A 27,388-nucleotide genomic window follows, 5' to 3' on the forward strand; every position below is an offset into this window, starting at 1 on the left:
CATGTAATTTAACACTCAATAACCATTTTGAGCATCTATTGACCTCCATATATAGAGATGTGTTCTAAGGATGCTGAGATCAAGAAACACAGCCTGTTCTCTCAAGGTCACTTTCTTGGATGATTTTGGTCTGGGGAATGGACACATTCTTTTCGCCTGCTCAAGGAGCCCAGCATTAGTATTTAAAATCAAATCTGGGACTTCCCTGGTGGCACAGTGGTTAAGAACCCCGCTGCCAATGCAGGGGACATGGGTTCGAGCCCTGGTCTGGGAAGATCCCACATGCCGCGGAGAAACTAAGCCCATGCACCACAACTACTGAGCCTGTGCTCTAGAGCCTGCCAGCCACAACTACTGAGGCCACGTGCCTAGAGCCCGTGCTCCACAACAAGAGAAGCCACCGCAATGAGAAGCCTGTGCACTGCAGCAAAGAGTAACCCCTGCTCATCACAACTAGAGAAAGCCCATGCACAGCAACGAAGACCAAAGTGCGGTCAAAAAAGTTAAAAATTTAAAAATAAAATAAATAAATAAATAAAATAAAATCTACTTTGAATGATTTTTTAAATTCCCTTTTCTCTTCAGCATTGGACACATAGCTCCTTTTATTTTATTTTTAAAATTTATTTTATTTATTTTTTATTTTTTGATGTATTAGTTTAATGTGTTTATTTTATTTTTGATCTTATTTATTTATTTATTTTAAATATGTTAGTATCTGCTGATAGCAAAGTGATTCAGTTATACATATATATTCTTTTTCATATTTTTTCATTATAAGATATTGAATATAGTTCCCTGTGCTATACAGTAGGACCTTGTTGTTTATCTGTTTTATACATAGTAGTTTGTATCTGCTAATCCCAAACACCTAATTTATCCCTCCCTACCACCTTTCCCCTTTGGTAACCATAAGTTTGTTTTCTGTGTCTACAAGTCTGTTTCTGTTTTGTAAATATGTCCATTTGTGCCATATTTTAAATTCCACATATAAGTGATATCATATGATATTTGTCTTTCTTTGTCTGACTTCACTTAATATGATAATCTCTAGATCCATCCATATTGCTGCAAATGGCATTATTTCATTCTTTTTTATGGCTGAGTGATATTCCACTGTGTATATATATCACATCTTCTTTATCCATTCATCCGTTGATGGACATTTAGGTTGCTTCCATGTCTTGGTTATTGTAAATAGTGCTACTATGAACATTTGGGTGCATGCAATGCATCTTTTCAAATTAGAGTTTTCCCTGGATATATGCTCAGCATCATATGTAGCTCTATTTTTAAAGTAACCTCCATACTGTTCTCCATAGTGGCTTCACCAATTTACATTCCCATCAACAGTGTAGGAGGGTTTCCTTTTCTCTACATTCTCTCCAGCTTTTACTGTTTGTGGACTTTTTAATGATGGCCTTTCTGACTGATGTGGGGTGATAGCTCGTTGTAGTTTTGATTTACATTTCTCTGATAATTAGTGATGTTGAGCATCTTTTCATGGGCCTGTGGACCATCTGCATGTCTTCTTCAGAAGTCTATTTAGGTCTTCTGCCCATTTTCTGACTGGGTTGTTTGTTTTTTGGTATTCAGTTGTATGAGCTGTTTGTATATTTCGGAAATTAAACCCTTGTCACACACAGCCCTTTTTAATATCACCTTTCCTTTCTTGTTAAACAGACACTTACTAACCATGTGGACTTAAGTTATTTAATGTCTCTGAGCCTCAGTTTCCTAAAATTTGAAATTGGGTTAATAATACCTGTGGCCAAGGATTAAATTCTATAAGGAATGTAACCCAGATGTCAAGTAGGGTCTCTCTGCCCCTTAAAATCCAGATTATTAATGAATTTTATGGATTATTAGTAATAGATTATACAATGCATTACATTATTGATCATTATGGAAGCCCAAAACCCTCTCTGAGAGTTCTTAAAATCCCCAGACAGATTAATTTTCATGGTCACTTTGGTACTGATTTTCTTCTAAATATTTTGTTTCTGCCAAAATATTTTGTTCCAACTTTGCTTTTTGTGGCTGTTCTTTCATATCTGCTGTTTCCCCAAACTAAGGAAGCAGTCTCTTTACCTTAAACTCCTCCTTCAAAGCAACCTGAATACAGGTCTGTGTTTGTAGTAGAATATTTACAGGTTTGTGCTTGCACAGAATAGGAACTTTGAGTGGGAAGAGCATAGATGTCCAAAGGATAACTTAATTAATTTTCCACAGTGTGGTTTGGATCTAAAGCCTCTTTCTTGCCTCATCTTTTCTCATTAAATTATTATGGAGTTAGGTCTGTTTCAGACATGTGTCAAAGAACAGAGCACAGTCTTAGGGGTGAAAATTAGGGCCATGCATGGCAAGCAGGTAACATTCAGGGGACAGATTTTTCTTATCAGAGCTAAAGTCATAAGATTAAATCATAATTTAATAAACTATTTCTCGAGGAAACTAAAATAATATAGCCCAGGTCCACTGAGCTCTGGCAAACAAATCCAGAGGAATGGATCATTCTGTGTCCCTTGGATTCTGTTGATTTCACAAAGGCTGGTGTTCCAGGTTTGAGGAGAAAGGGGTTATTTCATTTAATCTGGAGCATAACTGTGTGAGGAAGATAATGGTATCCCTATTTCATAAATAAATCTGGAATTCAGAGAGGTTAATGACTTACAGGTTCACCCCATAGAGGCAGAGACAGGATCCCAACCAAGTGGGTCTGATTCCCCAAACCATTCCCTTCCATCTCACCCCAGCAAGGGCACAGGTAGCAGAGCTGACCTTCTGCGGTGAAAATCCGAGCACTGGGTTGCAATTTGAACACAAGTGAAGGACCCTCTCTAGTTTCGAATCTCAGGAGAAGGCCTCAGACCTGCTTCTGTTCAAGACCTTGCATAAGACCCAGAATCCTACACTAAGAATGCATGAAAGACAAGATTTGGGTGGGAAAAAAAATCTACATTTAAGGTTCAGTTCACAAAGCAATTTCATACCCAACTCAGTCATTGCAATAACCCTGTGAGGTAAACAAGGCATATTTCATTCTTACGACTAAGCCTCAGAAAGGTTAAACCCAAGGTCTTTGAGAAATTTATTTTATGAATCTTTATTTATTTATTTATGAATCTTATGAATCTTTATTTAAGGAATGTGGCATGACATAATTCCTATGATCATATAGTAGCCTTAGGGCTTAAGCATAGGGCTGTATTTTTAAGTCCGTATACATCTTACCCCCAAGAAGTAGCCTCCCCTTGTGTTCTTTGATCCTGATGTCTTAGTTGAATAAGCTCTTGCAATCAGGGCTGCCATGGGAGTCCATGCAGGTTGTGCAATGTATAACTCTGAGAGATGCATTCTAAGCTACATGAATGTGAATGGCACATCCTCAATTTATGGTGCACAGCGTGGAGAATCTTTTGCAACAGCCCTTGGTGTTGTGCAAAATCTGAGATGGCTTTGAGAAAGGAACATGTAATCGTTACAAAAAAAAAATCATTCTCATAAAATGTAGAAGTTTATATGAAAGCTGTATTGGCCATGGAGCAAGGAGGTATTTTCAACTAGTTTTTACACAGGGCCCTATTCTCTTACAAGAATTCAGCCCTTGACATTAGATGAGTATCTGTATGGGTTATCACATGCCATGGAGAGAGAGTTCGCAGCAAGTGATATCAACAGTACACTGTGTTCTCTTTCAGATTTATTGAATGCACATTTACGAAGTGTCAAGTAATGAATTAGACATCCCAGGGATGCGGCCCAGTTTCTGCCTTTAAGGGGATAGAATTTCACTGGGGAGAAAACACACATACCATAATTTTAAAAATAACAAACTAGGTAACATTTTATTTAAAAACTGTATTTAAGTACAAAATTGCATGTTACTGACTAACCTCGCAGTAGGAGGCCAGGAAGGGGAGTTTGTCACAGGTTGGACTAGTTAAGGACTTGTTATGAAAACAGTGGTAAGGGTGGGGGATGCCCGAGATGAATCATAAAGAGTAGAGAGAATCTAGGTGGATACGTAAGAGGATTTGGGGGTGAGGAAGGACCCCCAATAACAAAAATGAGACATTAAAACCCAAATCCAAAAAAAACAACCCAACAGTGCAGGCTATCTTTCTCATCTCTCGTTTTGTTTGGTGGTCATGAGCTGCTCTGTGTGGAAGTCAGGCAACTGAGAAGGGGAGATGGCTGAAGAAGGCGGGAGCCTGGAGGCAGTTAAATAGGATGGCCTCCATTTATAGAAGCTGGGGCTGCAGTGCAAACAGGACTTTTCCTAGTTGGAGCAGATCCCCATTCCTCTGCTGGAGCTGGAAAGCAAGGGTAACATCAATTTTATAAACTTTCTGTAGGAACATGTCTCCACAGTACACTGGAGGGCTGGGGAGGTAAAATGTGGTCTGTAACAAAAAGTTGCATATGTATCAAATTTTCGCTATATTTCAAAGTATATGTCATCAGGTACAGCTCAGAATTGAAGCTGGAAGCCAGGGTCAAGAAAGAGAGTGAAATTGGCATATTTATATTCCACAGTAATCCTTTTCCCAGGGTCTTGTTTGTGCATGGAAAAAAGAATAAAATACTGAGCTATAAAACCCACAACTGCGCACTGAAACTTTGGGGGGTAGGGGTGATGGGGCAAAATGGAAACCGAAGGAGCAGCTGGTCGTACTGAAAAGTTTTCAGATGCACTGAAATAGACACACTTCATCTTCAGTGTAGAAGATGCCACCAGGCAAAACTTTGCTTGGAGGGGGGATTCGAAGGATCCAGTGACACTTCAGTTTCCCAAGAATTTTCTTTCACAGCAGGTCATTCAATACGACACATCCATGCTGAATGATAAACAAGAGAAAATAAATGAAACTCAGGAGCCTACAAATTGCAAAAATTTAAGTGTTGGTAGTAAAGGTAAATAGTCACTAAAGGTCAGAAGAGTAAAGGAACTCTGGGTGGGCCTGAGATTCTGCATTTCTGAGAGAAATTTTGACGGTACAGGCTTTGTCTTCAGGTCTAATGAATATGAAGGGCATTTTGATAGATTTTGAACAGTAGAAAGTCAGAAAAGTAAAATAAGATTTTTTTAAACATCTTTATTGGAGTATAACTGTTTTACAATAGTGTGTTAGTTTCTCGACATATTTAAATGGAAAGAGAAATTAGAGAACATCAAAACTCGTGAAATGTACGGTAGTGGTTCTGCACGCCTGATTCTGGTGGGATATGATTTAAGGAGATGATGACAAATTTAGTTTTGTGAAAAGAAAAATGACACTTGTGTGTGTAAAACAATTCATTCTTGGAGAGGACAAGGGAGAACCAAATAGGGTATGTCTGAATAACACCTTTCAAAGGGAGAACCAGATTCTGAGACTCTGCTGTCATGATGAACTGCCAGGGTAAACCACAGTTCAGCAGCTGCAAGCGTGCTTGCCAACTAGAGAGATAAAAATGTCTCTGAAAACAAAATTTCATATAAACCTCCTCTCTGAGGTTGGCATTATATCTTCCTGTGTATCTTGGGTGTCACTTTTACCCAGGCAGAATTTAGACTCTAGAAACCAAGTGAGATGATAAACAGAACCAGTTTGCAGAAGAGTCAAAATAACCCAGCAAGAATTGAAACCACAAATGCCCTAGGAGTCAGTTATTCACCAACCAGATGCTAATAGGAATCAGCACAAAAGACTATGAGTGTTAGTTCAAGGGCTTAAAGAAAACTGATACATGGTGCTGAGTGTGATAGTGTTCATTTTACCTTTGGCTTGTTTTAGAAACACACCCTACTTCTTCCACTCCACCCTTCCTCAGTGCAATCACACGATGGTTTCAGTGCAAAAAAAATTACAATACTGGAGGAGGAGGGTGTCTGGGATGTACACCTCCAACCTGGGTTCTAGAAGCATGAACGTTAAGAACATGATCTTTGGATCTAGATGGATGCAAATCTCAGCTTTGCCATTTATTCAGTGACCTCATGTGGTTAATTAAGTTCATCGTTCCTTCACTTTACAATGGAAATATTAATAGTACCTACATTCACAGGCTTGTAGGCAATCTTTAATGATTTAAGACATGCAAGACACTCAGAACAGTGCACCGCATGGAATTAATGTTTGATAAATGGTTGTTACTATTGTAACTAACTCTGTCACTATAGCTCAGGCACTATAGGAAAGTTATTTAATTAGCTCAATTATCAAGAGAGTTTGAATGCCAAGGTCCTTTCCAGAACTAAAATTCTATGATTCTATGGTCACTTTGGCCAATAAATTTGAAGTATTCCGAGGCAGCTGGGCAAATAATTCTTCTTTGCTACATCCTTCTAGAATGTCTGGTGAAGTGTGTAAGACCAGTGTTGATGTGGCAAGGCTTCCCTTCCAACTTCTGTTCACAGCTCCTCAGTACACCATGGGCTCTAGGTAGTTCTACTCACTGGCCCCTGAATGTTTTCAGAGTCCCGGTACCATACCATTTACATCATTTCCCTCTTCCAGCCTGCCTTCCCTGCTTCTGTCCATACACCTAAATCCTATCCATCCTTAAAAAACCAACCCAGGTTCCATCTTCTCTGTAAGGTTTTCTGCGGTCACCAAACATCTTCTGTACGGAAGAAGTCTGGTCTTCAATACAGAATTCATTGACCATTACCATATTCTGCCTTTATTTTTCTGAATTTTTTTTCTGTATTTCTGTCTTAACTTCCCAACTAGATAATAATCTCCCTGAGGTCTGGCACAAGGATTTACTCCTCTTGGTGTCTCAGTCAAGCTTAACATTTTTCCAACAAAAAGGTGTTAATAAACAGCTATTGATTGGTTCATTGTAAAAATCAGTGAACCATTAAACTTAATATGGCAATTAGCTTAATTTGGTACTCAATCTTAATGCTCTTCCTGCCAGCATCTCTTCCTGTCCCCCAAGAACATCTGAAAAATTGATCTGCTTCCATCTAGTGGCAATTAAAACACAGGTGGTTCCTGTGGCCAGAAAACAGCTCTGGGTAGATTGTGCCAGAAAATACTCTCACTCAGTGCGTGTGAGCATGAAAGAAATCTTTATATCTTGTGTATTTCCTGCCCACAGAGATAGGGAGCTCAGCCTAGAGAAGAGTCAGGGACCCCATCTACACTATCTAATGGAAGATAGGGCAATAAAAGAACATAGAGTAAAAGAAATTCCACTGATCCTAAGTCCTCATCCAGTTACCCCTCCTGACTCTTTCATCTCCTTCCAGCCAAGTTTTATGAAAAAGATAATGTATACATTCTGCCCCTATGTTCTCATCCCCACTGATTCCTCGACCCCTGGCTACAGGACTTCTGTCATGACCTCAGCACTGAAAACAATTTCCTTACTGATACCCTTATTATATCCAGTGGATCGTGGCAGTATTTGAAATAGTTTCCATTTCCTTAGGATCATGATCCCGTACTCTCCTCATTTTCCTTCTACATCTCTGGGAACCTCTTCCCATTCGCCTTTACCTTAGCTGACTTGTTTGATATTGACTTTCCTCTGGCTCCTACCCTCTCCCATATCCTCTTCCATTCTCACACTGCATGTACTCCCTGGGTGATTGTACCTGCTCCTGAGATACAATTACCTCCTATATTGTGAGAACCTCCAAATCCATTTCTTCTGCCCTTTTGTAGCCCTTTTGCTACAGATAGAATCAACAGACTATGGTTGAACCACAGACACCTACATTTTAACAGGTACAAAACTGAACCCATGATTGCCACCTCCAAAACTTCTCATTCTTCCGTGTTCCCTTCTCAGTAAATAATACAGTAGAGATGGTAACTTACATCCACCAGTTCCCAGATCAGAACCATGGCAACTTACTTGATTCTTCTCCCTCTCTCTTAGCCAATTAATAATCATATTCAGTTGATTCTACCACCAGTTATCTCATGAACTCATCCTCATTGCTATTACCCTAGACAAGCATCATCAGCTTTAACCTAATAACTTCAAATACCTCCAAAACAGTTCTTTGCCCCCAGAGTCATTCATCTCCCATGTTTGCATACTTTTATGCAGAGTGATCCTCCCAAGATGCAAATTTCAGCATGACATTTACCTTCTTCAACCCCTGTTACTAATACCCCAAAGATCTGAAGATTAAATCCATACTCCTTTATATGGCTTATAAATTACTTTATAATTGTCCTCTGTTGCCTTCTTCTCTCCAGTTTTTCTTTTGCACTTTAAACTACAGCTCACTAAACTACTAAGGACTTGTCAGTAACAATCTGTGGTTGGTAGGATGGTTGCCTGAACAAGAAACCAACCTCTTCAGGCACCATCTTGCTTCATTTCCTCCAGCATTTGGAAAGGTACCCAGTTGTCTAGCTGGGTAGTCTGTCACCAAAGTCTCATCTCCATTGTTCGTTTGACTTATACTTTCCTTCTTAATATTTCAAAGCAAGTCACTAAACCCTGAAACTGAGAAGTGTTTTGCTATCTTCATTTCTTCCAGGTGGGCCTTGTATTTTCACATGTATGTGTTTTTGCAATTGAAGAAATCTGAGGTTCAAACCAAGCCAAAAAATTTCCCCCTCTTTGGGGGAAGCTGCGAGTAGGATTTAGGCTCCCCACCTTTCCCACATTTCTGAAGGTCAATGCCTATCAGAGGTCATTTGCCATCTTGTGCTAGGTGCTGAGGGCCTGGTGTCTGGAATTATACCTTTTTCTTAGAGCCTGGGATTCATTAGTTTTTCAATAAATCCTGTTGACTTGAATGTTTCCTGAATACTGTATTTAGCTTTGCCCCCATGTTCAGCCAGAATAAGAGGAAATAAACCATAATGCTTCCAATCCTCAAAGAAAATTCAGAAGCAATCAGAAAAAATTGTCTTTACATAAACTACTCCTTCTTAATAGGGCATTACTTGTTCATTCATTCATTCAGCTCCTCTAGCACTAAAAAACCTGACAACTTTTAAGGAAGGTTAGTAGATTTATTACTTTATCTGGAAACTTCATTAGGATGAGACCTCATGTAAATAACTAATAAGGAGTTAATGTGTCTAGCTATAACAGGAAGTATTAAGATACTTAATACTGACCCTCTGTAAGCAGAGGGTAGAGAAGACATCAACAGATATCAAAACTTCTTGCTGATAAAACTTACCTTCTCCGAGACTTTTTGCCTAAAAATAGAAGAGAAAAATGGCATCAGAAAAAGTAGACAATTTCTATTTTTTATACTTAGAGAGAAGGGAGATTCCCTCTCTCAAAACTTGTTTCTTGAAGTGTATTTTGTATTTGTTAGGTGGACCGTATGGTGTCTAAGGGGATTTGAGGTACTGGCTTAGTGTTCTAATTCGAACACTGGTAGATACTTATTCAGAACTGACTCATTCATGCAGATGCTTCTCAGAGCACCATTTCATCCGCTGTGCTGCTCATAAAGACAGAAGTCCAGCCTGAACTATCCGATGATCAGGCCCCATGTACCCATTCTTGTGTTTACACATCCCAATCTGCCATCTCATCCTACCTGCAGATTCTTCCGTAAGAGATTCAGCTGCTAAAACTGTAAGAATATGTATCATTACACTTCATGCTATCTTCTCTGTGAAAATCCACAAGAAAAATTACACTCAGGTCTCCGTGGTAGGACCTACTTGCCTCATCTGGGTAACCACTGTGTTATCTTACAAACACAGTGAGTATCATTACTGGTTATGTTTCCTTCTTCGACTGGCTACAAGGAAACTCAGCCAGATCTGAAACTCTCTTCTATCCTAACTTTACCCCTGGCTCTGACTTATTTTTGGTATTCTAAATTTTGGCCTTATTTTTCTTACTTTTAAACTAATTTTAATTTGCTGTGTTGAATGCATTTGGTATACTATCTTACATTCTTTTTGAAAAAAGCAGACTATAAATAAGTAGATGAATGAACTGCAGAGTTAGGCTCCAGAGGAAATAAAAGCAAAAAATGCTTTTTGAGGAGAAAAAAAATCACTGGGAGGCAATATATTTCTGTGTCTATAAACTAGAGCTCTAGATCATCCTGTCTGGGTCCAGGTCCTTTTTTGCCAACTGTAGTGTGTCTTTGAATAGCTACTTATTCTCTCTAAGCTACCATTTCTTCATCTGTGAAAGGGGCATTATAATTATCTTTTCCTCACTGAGTTGATAAAATGTATTCAAAGTATTTAGGCCAGGGCCTAGAGCATAGACAGTGCTCAATTTTTGTTTTAAACCTTTAAAATGTTAGAAATTACTACTTTAATCATTTCTTCCAAAATTTAGCCTGCTGGTGACATGAGCCAAAAGCACTTGAGCAGGGAGAATTAAATCTGAATGAGTTTCAGATTCCATTCATTTTCATATGAATATATTTTTCTTTTAGGAACAATGAAACACGTACATGAGCAAGAATCTGTTCCTATTGAGAAAGTTTCTTTTTCAAGAAAAAGGGAACTAAGGGGCCTGTGTTCAGTTTTGTGCCCTGTTCTCACCATGTGTGTTGGTTCAGGTAAACAATTCTTCTGTGGGTAAAAAAGTAGAGCCTTATTAATCTGAAGACCGGTGGTTTTAGGGAGCATATCTGGATGGGAGTCTGATCTCTGACTCTGGCCCCTGCTGATATGGAATTTTAGAGATTTGGCCTAAAACATCATTGCTTCAGTTTCCTCATTTACTGAACAGGGCCAGTAATGATGACTAATCAGAGAATGATGGTGCTAGGAGAAAAAAAAATATTTCTAGACAAGCCCATGCCCTGGGAGGCATGTTTCTGGAGCCCACCCTTATTCCTTTCTCTGAAAAAAGGAGCTGAAGTCTGCGTATTAAGAAAACTAGGGCAGGGGCCAAAGTACAGGTTCAGAAGATCCATCTGAGGACAGAACAAGGGTCAAGAGTCTGGTCATTTCATTGGCTACTGTGTTCTAAATATTTGCTTGTCCCCTTTTTCCAGCTTTTGGAACACCAAAAGCCTATAAAATTATCAGATTGATGAATACTGTATACATGCAGATTTATTGTATTAGAAAAGCTCTAGGGGTTTAGCCTGGGAACCTATCCATCATTTCTAATAATTGTCTCTATAGGAAAAATATTCTTCGTGTTTCAAAGAACTAACTTACAACTAAAAGTTTTAGAAGGCAAAGTCACTTGAAAGTTGGAGCTATCAGAAGACGTTTCACAAATGAAGACTATTTAGTGTGAGATTAAAGATACCCTGACTTTCTTACAAAGTCAGTGATCTTTTGGGGCTTCTGTTCTCTTGTGCTCTTCGTTGGCATAATTGTAACTAGCCTAATTGCCCGTTATCTGTTTCCTGTTTGCCCCACACTGATTCCCCCAGTAGGGGCATGCAGTTTTCAAGTTATCAGTTTGAGATCTTGTACAGAAATGACTCCAAGGTTAAAAAAAAAAATGCAAAACAACCCCACTGCTTTTCTCACCACTGCTTATAGTACAGCCTTAAGCAGCATCCCACCTCCTGCACCCCACCACTAAATACACATGACTTCAATTCTATTCTTTTTATTCTACTAACATTTATTAAAAGATTTTGGAATTTGGGAATATCTCCTTACTAAGGTGACTCCCAGCCCCAAAGTCCTTAATGGTTACTTAGGTAGTAGCCCTCTTATCCCAGAGAGTGGAGTGTAAATTACCCACTCTTTTCTCCACCCCCTCACTTCTGCCAAGGTCACTCAAGGCAGGAGGAAAGAAAGGATGATTGGGGGTAGTCTTTAAGTCTCAATGGAAAGGATAATCAACGATGGGAGAAAAATCTCATTCTTTTTTTGCCTTAGTGCCATATTTAAGTAAATAGCATAGTACTCTAAGACAGTGGGATCCAATCTTAGCAGAAGTTCCAAGACCAGGAGCAGAGACATTTTAACTGCTCAGGGCTCTTACTTTACAGGTACTGAAGTTCTTGCACATCAACAGCACCCCCGTCCATTGTGTTTCTGGGTTGGTTATAAAACTAATCTAGTACCCATAGTCTTAAATTTGGAATGAAAGATCAGGTCATAGCAGAAGACCATTAGAGATTGGTAGATAATATTCCTGCAATTGCCAGTGAGAATGGGTGGTGGGGCAGCCTTTACATACAATATTCATGGAATAGAATACATACTAGTTAATTTGATGGAACTGAAATTAAAATGGCCCCACAGAGGCAACACAGAGCAGTTGTTTAGCAGTTGTTTTGAGGTCATTGATGGCCCCTAAACTTGAAGCAGAATTATCTTTAAAGCTGCCTAATATCCATACATGTCATAATCCTGAATGTTTCTGTCTGATGACTTTGGCCAAATGTGGCAGCACATGCCCAAGGCCTGCCTGACTGTGGGCCTGTAACTGACAGGCTTGTCCCACTTGAGGGTTTGGACACACTCAGGAGGGAGGTGAGGGGAGTGATGCTGTTGTTCTTCTCCGGTGGTGTTTCATCTACTATTCCAAGCAGCAGATACTAGTTTCTTGAGGCAGCCCTCCTTAATCCCTCCTCTTCTCTAGTCCAGAGTGGATGGAAAGCATGAGTATGGGGTACACTTGGTTAAACCTGTAACCTTGGTGAATAGACACTGGGGAGAAAATGTGGGGATTTCCCTAAGGGACAATACAACTCCCACATGTCAGGAGCCAGACAGGTATCTGACTCTTGATGAGGCTAGGTATTTGGGAGGAGTGCTTTGAAAACCTTATGGGACATTAGATTCACTTTCTAGTGGAAATGCACTGAAATCAAAAACATGTAGGCTCTTATAGGACAAGATCACATATCCTGTTTAGGGGGGGGGTTAGAATTAAATAATAGTAAAGAACCATTACAATTTCTCATTTGTCTGTTAACACCCTAGCAAGGTACCTTGAAGACAGTAGGCATTTTTAAAAGATTTGTCAGAACGAAAAGCAAAAATCAGCCAACTTGCTTTGATGAAACTGTGTTCTGGGCTGCTTCACACATCTCCAGGGACTGATGTCTATAGAACCCAGAGCTTCGTATCCTGCTTTAGCAGAGGCTCTCGTACTTAATTTCCTGTGGGTTTCTATGTTTTTTTCCACTTTAAAGTTGTATTATTTTTGTATGAAGGTAAACTCACATACCTTTTTTCAATCTCCTTGCCAGCCAAATGATAAATGCCAACCCAGAGAATGTGGTAACCATGACTGCCACCGGAATGAAGAGGGGGTTATAGTCACTCTCCTTGATTATTGAGAAATTCCTGTCCACTTCTGCAAGAGAAATCAGTAAGGCATGTAGCATGAGGCCACAAGCATTATTTCCTTAGTGCCTTCCCATGACATTAAACTTTCTTCCTTCTTACATCTTCTAATAATTGTCCATTTGATGCTTTTTGACAGATGAGGAAATCAGCATGGGAAAGCCCATGATGAGTCTATAGCAGAGAAAAGACTAGACCAGCTTTCCTAGCTCAACGCCTATAGAATCTCAATCCACAGATTTGTGATTCATGGAATTCCTGGGAGATGTACCTAAATATTTTGGCAAAAAGTGGTCATCATTGTATTTAGCTCCATTGCCTTGTTCAATGGTTGTGACTCAAACACAGAGAAGAGCTAAAAAGTTAAGTACAACTTCAGGAAAAATAAAAGCCAGTGATCTGAACCAGGCAACTTATCAATAAAAAGAATCTATATTCTCTGTCCTGGCTATTGTAAATAGACCTGCAATGGGGATATACATATATGTATAGCTGATTCACTTCTTTATAAAGCAGAAACTAACACACCATTTTAAAGCAATTATACTCCAATAAATGCTCCAATAAAGATGTTAAAAAAAGGAATCTATTAATGCTTTGAAGCAGTTGTGCAAACATATGCACACATGTTACATGCCAAGGACCTGCACTAATCTGTCTTTCAAATGATGTAGTCCTACCATTTCCCTCACAAATAAGTAAAAGGATACATCTATATATCCTCTTATAAGTATGAACTAAGTTCACGTGGGGACCTTTACTGAAAACATACTGATATGAAAAAACCTATCTTCTGATACCACCAATTGAAGAAACTTACTTTTGCATATTGGCACAGCATCTGACTGTCCCTTATTCTTCACATTACTTTGATGAACCCTTTCAAGGTGCTTCCATCCCCACACCCAAAAGTATAATGGAAAGGAGGTGCAAGTTCCCAGAGGATCCAAACAGAGGACACCTATGGGCTGCATGAAGATGAGGAAAAGACACCAGTCCAGCCTTAAAAGGAAATGCCCCATAAGCCTGATGTACAATCCTCCCCTAAAGACCCCATGCCATGTCCCCAGTTCCCTACCCCACTTCCTCGCCCCGGGCCACAGAGAGATCAGCTTCTACAAATCCTACCATTTAAAGACTTCTGTCATTGGTATAGATAGTCTCCGGAGCAAACATGGGTAGCTATTCTTTCACATGCTAATTTAACGTGGATTAATTTAGCATCTATTGCCAGGTGCTGGGTATATAGAGATGAGGAAGACACATCCTCTTATGCACAGACAGATTTGGGAGGCATCAGCTTAGTGATAATTGAGAAGTATCCATTACTTTGGGAATTAGGTGGTCATTGGCGACTTTTGTAGAGACATTTTAGTAGGCTAAAAGAGAAGTGAGATTGTAGTGGAAGAGAAAAATGGATAAGAAATAAGTCAGTATAGACAGTGAGTTTAGATGTTAAGGGTTAAGATAGGAGGAGTTGAGAATTGGCTGAAAAAAAAAAAGGAAAATCACTGTCATTGAAGGAAGAGGCAAGAGCAGCCAAGGATTTTATGGTAAATTAATGTGTATGAATTTTTTTAAGTGACATACATTTAGCAAAATAAACTTAAAAGTTTAATCTATCATTCCCCACCATCTGCTAATCAATCAGCTACCTCCTTAAGTCTTTAATGTATTGGGGCAAACTTACTCACTTTGACATATTGGACTAGGGCTGGACCAATTTCCAGATGATCCACAAACAGTTTTCTTTTCCCCAATTAACTCAGCTCCTTCTGAGCAACTGAAGGTACACATGGAGGTAAAGCCGAAGTCGACCAGGGGGTGACTACAGTCCATGGTTCCAAGATCAGGTGCTGTTAGAGGCTCACACTGAATCACTTCAGTTAAAAAGAAAAAGTCAGTATTTCTAAGCAGAGACCCTCCCATGACAAACAGTTTTTAGGCAAACTGCCTGACTCAACTGTGGAACCATTGACATGAATCTAACATTTCTAATTTCTAGAAATTACTTCTGATGATGCTTCCAGAGTTTATTTTCTTGAGAATGATGGAGAGTGGTGAGTCAGAGGTGAAGCCAGGAGAACACAGAAAGCCCTGGGTGGGCAGGAGGGCATTGGGGAGAGGAGGGCAGGGATGGCTCTTCCAGATTGCTGCCCCAGCCCTGGTAACTCTCCATCTGCTGGAAGTGCCATGCTATGTGGCCTTGGCCTCAAGAGCTCTTATGGTGCATTATCAATGAATGTAGAGAATTTCCACCCTTTCACCTGTTCTAAAGTCTACCCAAGCAGTTTTGAAAAACATCCCCATTCTCTGAAGCAAGTCCCTCAACTTTTATAAAATACAGCAGGTTGGTCAATTAGTTCTATGATTTCAAAAAATGATTTGGATAGTTATTTTGAGAATTCAGCCACTTAAACTAGTGAGTCAAAAGCATAAATATAGAAAATGTAACCAAAACTTCACAAGTTTAGACACCATCAGTTTTTCCCGTAAAGGGATAATCTTCTTGAGCGTAAAAAAGAAAAAACCAAAAAACCAAAAAACCACCATATTTCAAATGAAAAAAAAAAATCAAGAGATTGTGTTGTTGTTTTTCACAGAATTTGCTCTCCTGAGAGTTCATGGAGGAGGAAAGCTAAAAAATGATTTTAAGAATAAACCAAATAAAACAATCAAAAAAGACCTCTAGCCCCCCCACTCCCAAAAAGGAAATTGCTTGCTGTTAAGTAGGACACCACATAAAACAGGTGTTATTGAAAGGATAGAACAACAAAAATTCAACTGCAGTTCAGCAAGACTGATTATTTATGCCATAGCAATGAGAAAGTAAAAATAAAATAAAATAAAAATACAATATAACCACACTGTATTGCTGAAAATTATATATATATATATATATATATATATATATATATATTCTGTGACGTAATCTCAGAGACATTTGGTTGTTATTTTTTCTTTGTGTTTTTTCTTTTTAATTAGTAAGAATAACCTCTTTGAAAATCATCACAGTATAATCTAAGTTAGGTTAAATTATGCTTCAAAAGAGGATCCAGACTTCTTAGCAAGACTCTACTACATTTGCTCAGTCTATAAACACAGGATTGCCATGACAAAACCTCTAGTCTGAACAGTTACTCACCTCGACATGTTGGCTTTGGAGATGACCAGTTTCCAAATGGTCCACAAATGGTTTCTTCAATCCCAACTATGTCTGTTCCCTCAAAGCAGGTGAAGGCACACTGTGATGTGAAGCTGAAGTTTCCCAAAGGGTGAATACAGGCCATGGTACCCAGCTCTGGGGCCTCCAAAGGCTCACACTGAGTCACTTCAATAAGAAAAAGACCTGATGACTGGGTTTGAATCTTAGCTCTGATACTTGATAACCAAGTGCCTTTAAGCACAGTGACTTAACCCCTCCAGCTTAGCTTCTTTATCTCTAAAAGAGGGATAATGATAATTGTATTCACTTCCTAAAGTTGGTGTGGGAGCAAGTCAAGGACTTAGAGCCTGGCTCATAGGAAACTTTAATTAAACATTAGCTAATCTTATTATCTTTGGCATTACCTGGGGAGAGAGCTTTTAAACGTAGATCGGTTTAAGTGGGAATGACCAGCTCAGTTTGGAAATAACTGTCACATCAAAGCCCCTGAGCATACTAGACTGTTGAAAGTAGGAAGTTTTGGAGAAAGAATGGGTGTCCATAACTGGTCTTCTTTAAAAGGTGAGAAGATAAAAGCTTTAGGAAGCATCTTAGCCTGGATTCTGTCTTCACCATCTCTAGCTCATTTCCAGAACTTTAGTTCTTTTGATTTTGCCAGTCCTCTCCAGAAAGTATGTCTACTTCCTTGCCTGATTGGTGGCATAATAGATCAAATTAAGACTTGGAATTTAATCTTCACGTTTTAGGCCCTGCCATGTCATTTAGGCAAATATTGCAACTCTTGTGGCTTATTCCTTATCAAATTTGAGCCATCATTTTAAACTTCTTCTTGAGAGTTCAATGAAGAATGAATTCAAGAAATTAGAAGAATTTTAATATTTTCCATATACAGTACAAGTCCAAATGAAAGTAACTTATGTTGTCCCATACAGTTCATGCCCACAAGCAAGTGCCTAGTCTCAATCTTACAGATGCAGTGATAAATAAGATGCTGACTGATCTCAAGTTGCTGTCAGTCTACTGGGGAATACAGACAAGAAAATTGACGACTTCAACAAATGTGGGATAAATAAGAAAGAAATATATGGAGCTATTGGAACACAGAACAGGGATGCTTAGCCTGTCTTGGCATCCAAAGAAAGCTTCCTGAAAGAAATGGTCCCTGAACTATTATCTTCCAGATGAACAGGTGTGTTAGCCATGTGCAAAATGAGAAAGCCCTGAGCAAGTCAATGATTGATATACAAAGCAATATGGTAAGTGTGGAGAACTACAAGCATTTTGATGTTACTAGAAGGAAAGAGGAGGCAGGGGATGATGTGAGATGAGATTAGGGAGAAAGATAGGAGCTAAGACAAAATGCCTTTATCTTTTTTCATTGATTTGATGAGTATCTACTATATATCAAGCATTACTCTATGCCTTGAGGAGTTTAGATTTTATTCTGTAGGACGAATGGTAGGTAGAAATTAAAGGGTGGATGGTCACATATGTGTGATGTTTACTTGATATTTAAAATTGATCAGATTGCCTATAGTATGAATAATATATTTGAGGAGCTAATTTAAAGATGTGGAACTCAGCTCAGAAATGACTGCAATAATCTAAGAGGAAGATAATGAAGGCAATAGTGTAGAGTTAATAAGTAGAAGACAAATTGGAGAAATTGTAAAAATGAGTAGTAACCTTCCAAGACTGAACCAGGAAGAAACACAAAATATGAACAGACCAGTCATAAGCACTGAAATTGAAACTGTGATTAAAAACTTTCCAACAAACAAAAGCCCACGACTAGACGGCTTCACAGGCGAATTCTATCAAACATTTAGAGAAGAGCTAACACCTATCCTTCTCAAACTCTTCCAAAATATAGCAGAGGGAGGAACACTCCAAACTCATTCTATGAGGCCACCATCACCTTGATGCCAAAACCAGACAAAGACGTCATAAAGAAAGAAAAATACAGGCCAATATCACTGATGAACATAGATGCAAAAATCCTCAACAAAATACTAGCAAACAGAATCCAACAGCACATTAAAAGGATCACACAGCATGATCAAGTGGGACTTATCCCAGGAATGCAAGGATTCTTCAATATACACACATCAATCAATGTGATACACCATATTAACAAATTGAAGAATGAAAAACATATGATCATCTCAATAGATGCAGAAAAAGCTTTTGACAAAACTCAACACCGATTTATGATAAAAACCCTCCAGAAAGTAGGCCTAGAGGGAACTTACCTCAACATAATTAAGGCCATATATGACAACCCCACAGCCAACATCATCCTCAATGGTGATAAACTGAAACCATTTCCACTAAGATCAGGAACAAGACAAGGTTGCCCACTCTCACCACTATTATTCAACATTGTTTTGGAAGTTTTAGCCACAGAAGTCAGAGAAGAAAAAGAAATAAAAGGAATCCAAATCAGAACAGAAGTAAAACTGTCACTCTTTGCAGAAGACATGATACTATACATAGAGAATACTAAAGATGCTACCAGAAAACTACTAGAGCTAATCAATGAATTTGGTAAAGTAGCAGGGTACAAAATTAATGCACAGAAATCTCTTGGGCTTCTCTGGTGGTGCAGTGGTTGGGAGCCTGCCTGCCGATGTGGGGGACGCGGGTTCATGCCCCGGTCCGGGAGGATCCCGTGTGCCGCGGAGCGGCTGGGCCCGTGAGCCATGGCCGCTGGGCCTGTGCATCCAGAGCCTGTGCTCCGCAGCGGGAGAGGTCACAGCAGTGAGAGGCCCGCGTAAAGCAAAAAAAAAAAAAGAAATCTCTTGCATTCCTACACACTAATGATGAAATTTCTGAAAGTGAAATTAAGCAAACACTCCCATTTACCATTGCAACAAAAAGAATAAAATACCTAGGAATAAAACCTACCTATAGAGACAAAAGACCTATATGCAGAAAACTATAAGACACTGATGTAAGAAATTAAAGATGATACAAACAGATGGAGAGATATACCATGTTCTTAGATTGAAAGACTCAACACTGTGAAAATGACTATACTACCCAAAGCAATCTACAGATTGATTACAATCCCTATCAAACTACCACTGGCATTTTTCACAGAACTAGAACAAAAAATTTCACAATTTGTACGGAAACACAAAAGACCACAAATAGCCAAAGCAATCTTGAGAAAGAAAAACAGAGCTGGAGGAATCAGGCTCCCAGGCCTCAGACTATACTACAGTAATCAATACAGTATGGTACTGGCACAAAAACAGAAATATTGATCAATGGAACAGGATAGCAAGCCCAGAAATAAATGCATGCACATGTGGTCACCTTATTTTTGATAAAGGAAGCAAGAACATACAATGGAGAAAAGACAGCCTCTTCAATAAGTGGTGCTGGGAAAACTGGACAGCTACATGTAAAAGAATGAAATTAGAACACTCCCTAACACCACACACAAAAATAAACTCAAAATGGGTTAAGACCTAAATGTAAGGCCAGACACTATCAAACTCTTAGAGGAAAACATAGGCAGAACACTCTATGACATAAATCACAGCAAGATCCTTTTTGACCCACCTCCTAGAGAATTGGAAATAAAAACAAAAATAAACAAATGGAACCTAATGAAACTTAAAAGCTTTTGCACAGCAAAAGAAACCATAAACAAGACGAAAAGACAACCCTCAGAATGGGAGAAAATATATGCAAATGAAGCAACTGACAAAGGATTAATCTCCATAATTTACAAGCAGTTCATGCAGCTCAATATCAAAAAAACAAACAGCCCAATCCAAAAATGGGCAGAAGACCTAAATAGACATTTCTCCAAAGAAGATATACAGATTGCCAACAAACACATGAAGGAATGCTCAGCATCACTAATCATTAGAGAAATACAATTCAAAACTACAATGAGGTATCACCTCACACCATTCAGAATGGCCATCATCAAAAAATCTACAAACAATAAATTCTGGAGAGGGTGTGGGGAAAAGGGAACCCTCTTGCACTGTTGGTGGGAATGTAAATTGATACAGCCACTATGGAGAACAGTATGGAGGTTCCTTAAAAACTACAAATAGAACTACCATATGACCCAGCAATCCCACTACAGGGCATATACCCTGAGAAAGCCATAATTCAAAAATGGTCATGTACCACAATGTTCATTGCAGCTCTATTTACAATAGCCAGGACATGGAAGCAACCTAAGTGTCCATCGACAGATGAATGGGTAAAGAAGATGTGGCACATATATACAATGGAATATTACTCAGCCATAAAAACAAACGAAATTGAGTTATTTGTAGTGGGGTGGGTGGACCTAGAATCTGTCATACAGAATGAAGTAAGTCAGAAAGAGGAAAACAAATACCATATGCTAACACATATATATGGAATGTAAAAAAAAAAGTCATGAAGAACCTAGGGGCAAGGCAGGAATAAAGATGCAGACCTACTAGAGAATGGACTTGAGGACATGGGGAGGGGGAAGGGTAAGCTGGGACAAAGTAAGAGAGTGGCATGCACATATATACACTACCAAATGTAAAATAGATAGCTAGTGGGAAGCAGCCGCATAGCACAGGGAGATCAGCTAGGTGCTTTGTGACCACCTAGAGAGGTGGGATAGGAAGGGTGGGAGGGAGGCTCAAGAGGGAGGTGATGTAGAGATATATGTGTATGTACAGCTGATTCACTTTGTTATAAAGCAGAAACTAACACACGATTGTTAAGATTATACTCCAATAAAGGTGTTTAAAAAAAAAAAAGAGTAGTGTGTTACTTTGCATAAATGTAGGGGGAGGTGAGAGAGTTTTATACCAGAGTACCCATATAAATCGTGGAACCACACACTGAGATAAGGAATACAAAAAGGAAAGCTGGCTGGGGACAATTGATTTTTCAGTCTTTTGGGCATCCCAAAGGTTATGCTTAGCATATTCGGAGTTCTGGGATAAATATTTGTCTGTCCAAAGTTCACATAGATTTGTGAGTCCACATAAGTTGCTAGGTTTGACCAAAGGGGGCACATAAAGTCAGAAGAGCAATGGACAAAAGATGGAAGATGAGACATAACAATAAGTATATGGGCTTGGATAAGTGCCCATGAAGAAACCCAAGGAGAAATGATCATAGGTAGAACGAAAACCAGGAAAGACTGATATGATGGAAACCAAGACAAAAACAGAGTAAAGTGTTCAAAAAGGAGTGAAATGGGCATGCCAATGACATAAGTATTTTTTAAAATTTAGAAATCGAGTGAAAGTAAAGTATTGGTAGAAGTCATGGCTCAGGAATTGACTGAAATGAGTCAGACCTGTTCTGGTTGATCATTTACATTTATTTTGGCTTTAATTCTTTATCTGTTCATTGCAAACACTGCTTATTTTTCGTATTATAATTTTCTATTTTATGCACCAGATACTTCAAACATAGTTTTGAAACTCAACCAATATCAATCAAAGGACATGAAGTTTCTTTCAGTAGTGAGTTGACTAGGTCAAAGACTCAATGACTTTGAATCTACGTATTCTTTCCTTTCTGTTTCTACCACCGTGACTCTGAATGATTTCAGTAGACCCCTGATGATGCTCTCCAGCTTCTCTCTTTTTGTTCAATCCATCTTATGTACCGCTTCGAGGTAATGGCCCTAAATGAAGGTGTTTAAATACTAAGTGGCCTCTCATTGTCAAATAAAGGGCAGATTCCTTCATTAGGCAACTTTCAGTCTGCACAGGCTTACTCCAGCTTATCTGGCTTTCCATCACATTAAATTATAAGCATGTATAATTTCCACTAGTTAACTGTAAATCCTTTAAGGTCAGGATCTGTAATAGATTTGTCCTTGTACCCCCTGAAATGCCAGCCCAAGTAAATGCGTTGGATTTATTATTATATTTTCCAACAGATACTACATAACACGATGTGAACTTTTCTTGTTGGCCTTGCCCTGTCATGATCTTGAGGATGACGTGAAAAAGCAAGATTACCTTCTGGGTAACTCACCCTCCTAATGATAAGTGCTATTGTTTCTTTCAGTTTCAGAGTTCTAATGAATCCAGCAAGCTTACTTGATTATGAATTCCTACCAAGCCTGATTCATTATTGTAATCCTTACAGCTTTTATCCCAAGCAATATTCTTTGTAGCACTCAAAAAGTCTTTTTGAGAAGTGAATTGACTTCATGCTGACTTATGAAATCTTTACGGAAAGGTAACAATATTGTGCAAGCATAGCCTACTGATCAAAACTTCTCATTTCTCAGAATGGCTAGTATCATTTTCCTTCAACCAACTTTCATAAACTACAATACTTTACATAGGAAGAAACAAAAAAGGAAAGGAACAAAAGTGGCTTACCGAACTGACACTGGGGCCCGTAGTACCCCAAATCACAGTTGCAGGTGTAATTATTGATGATTTCCATACATTGTCCATGGCCGCTGCATGACCAGGGTTGACAAGAAGCTTTAAGGGGGTGAGAAATTATATTAAGATGAATACTTTTTTAGTACTCCTAGTCATTTCTTTAGACATAGATAACTTTGGGGCTGTGACTACTTTAATAAACAGGAAAACTTTGTACATTAATAGCATTTTTTGCATACAAAACATATGCCACAATTTTTATTTATGTAATATACTTGTCATACAGCCATAGACATTTTTTAAGAATGAATTTACTAATGCTAATACTCTATAACATTTGAGGCAACTTACTGACATACACTGAAACTCTTGAAATTTCTTTGTTTTTAATGTAGTAAGTGGATTAAACTATGACCTGACCCCAATCGTTTCCGCAGTATGTTTGGTAATCCCTTTCTTTATAGAAAGTACTGAATAGAGATTAGAAAATCTGAACTTGCTACATTACTAGAGAGTCCAATTTACAAGAGACCAAATGAACTATGTTTCACTGTTAAAAATGACTTGGAAAAATGCTGATTGCTTTGGAAGTGTCATCATGGTCTCTACAGAAGTTTTCATACACCACAGATAATGAAACACTGCAAAGTTTCATTATATAGAAGTATATAAGATTAGGCCAAGAAGGAAATGTAGCACCAAGCCGCCTACTTTATGAGGAGGAAATAGGTGACGTGAGCCTCAGCTCTTGGCTGGTTCTATCTCTCTGCTTCCACTTCCTTGCCTTATTATCAGAGACACTGACTGTCTAGCTCTTCCTCCTTACTTTCCACATATATTTATCATCTTGATGTAAAAGTGATTCAGGGGTATAGATTTTGCGTATAGGGACGAGCCTCCCACACCAAAAATGCTCAGAAGTGACCTGACTCAAGCTTATTTAGAGGACTGGACTTACTTCAGAATGCCCTGGCAACTGCTCTGCTCCCTCAGATTTCCATGGGGTTAGTGCTGTCATTCTCAGAGAAGCAGTCTGCTCGCTCCTACCTGTGTAGCAGAGGGCTGTCTTTGCTTTGTGGCAGGCATCGTCATTCCATTTCCCTGCGTCCTTTTCCCTCTTGATGTAGATCTCCACACAGTCTTCTTTACTCTTCTTGTTGTTGGGCTCCCCATCGCCCCAGTTCTCCGCTTCTTCGGTGAGAGATTTGTTGGTCCCTACCCAAGTCCATGCCCCTCCTACCTTCCGGATTCCTATCCAGTAGTATTTAGGACTGAAGGGAAGCGTCTTGTTCAGGTACTCAATCTCCCCCTTGTTTTGTATGGCAACTAAATCCGTGTAATTTTTTCTGCAGAACATTCTAGACTTTTCCCAGGTCATGGGTCTTTTCGAATAATGGTAAGTCCAGCAATCGGTTCCATGATGTGCGAAGAAATCTGAAAGACATCAGTGTGAACTATGTAGCCTCGTGGTTATAGCTGAAAAGAGCCCAGAACTAATCCAGGCTGAGCCTGCCAGAGACAAGGAGGCTGACACCTCAAGAGGGTAAGTTACCCTCTTGAGGTGATGGAATTAGTCATTTGCAGATTTGAAGTAGAACCTAGAACTTCTAGTCCTAATCACTTTTCACCATGATATAGAATACTTTTGCTCATCGCTCTATTTTAGATGAATTTGGTGGCTTTTTAGATTTATTTTCATAAAACAGTTTTTTCTCAAAATTCTTTCAAGTAAAATTTAACCAACATTTTTTAGAAATTCATATTTCTTTTTCTTAGCAGCTGTCAATCATTTAAAGTTAATTTAAGTATAATATCATATAGCCCTGAAATTTACTGTCCACTATTTTATTTTGGGATAATTTCCTAAAGGCCAATATTTGTGTTTCTAAGGGAGAAGTAAAATAAGAACAGGAATAATGGCATACTTTTAAGTAATCTCTTTTATATCAAAAAGATAATGTTTTACCATAGGAAGAGCTTCTTCTGGGTAAGCACACAGCCCAAGCCTTATATATCTAACTACATAATAAAAAGAACAATTGACAAAACCAAATGATGTAGGATTATGAAATTGATTTAGATTATGTTATGCACACAGAGATACTCAACTGATGGTATATAATAATCATATGGATGCTTCAAATATGAGGGCTTTGAAGAAACCAAGACAAACACATAATTACACAATGACACCATAATAATATATGCCATTCTAAGCATGGTATGATCTATGTGAAACACTATTATACCATAAGGTAAAGGTTTTCACAGCCAGCACCATTTGCTGAGTTTTCACTGTGTAGGGCAAGTACTATGGAGAAATATCAAAGAAAACACAGATCCAATTTTTATACTTTCCTAAGGATTATGAGCAAGGAATAACAGATTCAAAGAAAACATAATTAATCTTGATCAATTTAAACATGTCAAAACTGTACAGAGAACTGGGAGACAGTTACGATTAGTGAGTAAAGAATGTCATAAAATAAACCCTGCAGCAAAGGGTGGGGCAAGGTTAGGAGTTTTCTGGGGAAGTGAGAGGAAGAAAAGGGATGTTTGTAGAAAGGGTAGCTATCTACCTAATAATTTTACCTGTGAATATGTACACCCAGTGGATATTTACCAAAAAATGAACAAAAATTTTTTAAAAAGCTTAGTAATACATAAATATCATAACATACCACAACAGAGCACAGTCCAGGCCCACAGCTCAAAAACATTCCATAAGACCCTCTGAGTACTCTGACATTTCCATGGAAATATCTGCAAATAAAATACAAAATTATACTCAGACTTATGCTCTAAATCACAATTTTATAGCAACTTGAGGAGTTGCCTACAACTTTCTCAAAGTTCAAAGTATAACACTTATGCCTACTAAACCCGTCTGAGGCAAGAGATTTCTCAGACATGGATGAAAAAGTAGAATTAAATTTGCCTCAAAACTGATGCATAGTTGATGTTATTGTTTTTTCATATTTTAGCCTCAAGTTGCTGATTGTTACTATTCTGATTTTTTCTACATTTTAGTAATTTTTTTGTATCTACTTATCTGCTGAGCTGTCAGATAAAACTATTTGATATTTAGTATGTGTATTTTAAAAGTGTTCTTTGGTCTTTAATGACCTATTGATGTCTAGATTTAATGTTAAAATCTCACACTTGACTATGATGGGTCAATGCTTCAAATACCTAAAAGAATTAGGTAACCAAACAGACACTACTAAAAAAAAGGAGTTCCTTTTTTTTCAACTAGAAAGAAACACATTTTGACAACTCAAATGACAAGACCATAAATTTTCTTCACACCTTAGCACCATCTTTTCTGAAGTGTATCAATTCTCAGGTAGCACCAATGTTTAGTCACAAGAGTGTTAATTTCAACCAGATAGTAGTACTTCTTCAAGAACCTCACCAGAGACAAGTCAAGGAGAAGAAATCAGCACATCTGAGAAGAGAGATTCTAGGAGCACTTTTTAAATTAGACTCAGCATTTTTAGTTTTGGCTTTTTTAAAACCAAAAAGTTAATGAGTTGCTTCTTTTCCTTTGCAACCTGCCTCTGCATCCCAAGAAGAGGTTCTATCTGAGCATCTGGATATCTTTTAAGCTGAAAAGCTTACCATGGCTTTGCTATGTCCTTTTCTAGCTCTTCTGTAGCACTTCAGCCTCTGGGCTCAGCACCGGAGGTCTCTGGGTCCTTGCCCAAGGATGGGTGTACAGGGAGATTGCACTCACTGTCCCCAGAAGGGCTTACTTTCTTTTATTTCTCTAACCAAGGTTCACATCCTCCCCCTCCCCTGATCCCTCCCCTTCCCCCACCCCTTCTGTTCCTCTTTCCCCACCCCTTTCCTAGTCTGGCCTCTAACACCTACCCTGAGAAAAAAAGAGCTGCTGACCAAGGACATTATTGCTAGATTCTCCCTTCTTCCTTCCCTATTTCCTTCCTCACTTTCTTCCTCCCTCCCTTCATTCCTTCCATCCTTCCAATCTCCTCCTCCTCCTCCCCCCTCCTCTTCCTCCCCCCCTCCTCCTCCCCTTCTTCTTCTTCTTCTTCTTCGTCTTCGTCTTCGTCTTCTCCTCCTCCCCTCTGTCTCTGTTTGTCTCTGTCTCTGTCTCTCTCCTTTCTTTTTATAAACATTAGACTAACTCCTGGTTATCCATGGTAAAGGGCCCCTGATAACTGCAAGCACCACACAATCAAAACATTATTTTGAGAGACACAGATGTAGAGAACAAATGTATGGACACCAAGGGGGGAGAGTGTGGGGGGGGTGGTAGAATGAATTGAGAGATTGGGATTGACATGTATACATTAATATGTATAAAATAGATAACTAATAAGAACCTGCTGTATAAAAAACAAATTAAATTAAATTTAAAAAAAGAAGGAATGGGAGAAAAAAACCATTATTTCAGACAAATTTATAGTGTGTTAAACTTCAGTAGAGCTAACCCAAAAGACTGGATTAATTTCAGCTTTCTCCTTCCTCTTTCCTCGCTCACCCTCTAGTGGACATTCTTGTTAATGGCACCTCCTAAAGGTAAGTCCGGAGAGAGCAAAGCAGCTCTAGCTTTTTGCCCTAGCAGGTTTCAGGGCCTACAGGTACATTTACATTTCTGGAGGCTAAGATGTAAAGGAGATAGTCTG

General features: G+C 38.8%; 1 protein-coding gene across 2 annotated transcripts; it reads right to left on the reverse strand.

Moving 5' to 3' along the window:
* Positions 1-3,820: 3,820 nt before the first annotated feature.
* SELL (selectin L) lies at positions 3,821-26,507 on the reverse strand. Of its 2 annotated transcripts, XM_059042332.2 has the most exons (9): positions 26,361-26,507; positions 25,421-25,502; positions 23,787-24,173; positions 22,731-22,838; positions 16,354-16,539; positions 14,903-15,088; positions 13,090-13,218; positions 9,146-9,164; positions 3,821-4,841 (listed from the first exon to the last, which is right to left on the reverse strand). In XM_059042332.2, exons 1-9 carry the CDS (start codon positions 26,361-26,363, stop codon positions 4,823-4,825), a joined length of 1,119 nt encoding a protein of 372 aa, XP_058898315.2. In that variant the 5' UTR covers positions 26,364-26,507; the 3' UTR covers positions 3,821-4,822. The 2 variants fall into 2 exon arrangements, with proteins under 2 accessions (XP_058898315.2, XP_066897308.1); XM_067041207.1 differs by lacking the exon at positions 14,903-15,088.
* Positions 26,508-27,388: the final 881 nt, after the last annotated feature.

The sequence above is a fragment of the Kogia breviceps genome, chromosome 1 (assembly GCF_026419965.1).
Source record: "Kogia breviceps isolate mKogBre1 chromosome 1, mKogBre1 haplotype 1, whole genome shotgun sequence".
NCBI classification, from domain to species: Eukaryota; Metazoa; Chordata; class Mammalia; order Artiodactyla; family Physeteridae; genus Kogia; species Kogia breviceps.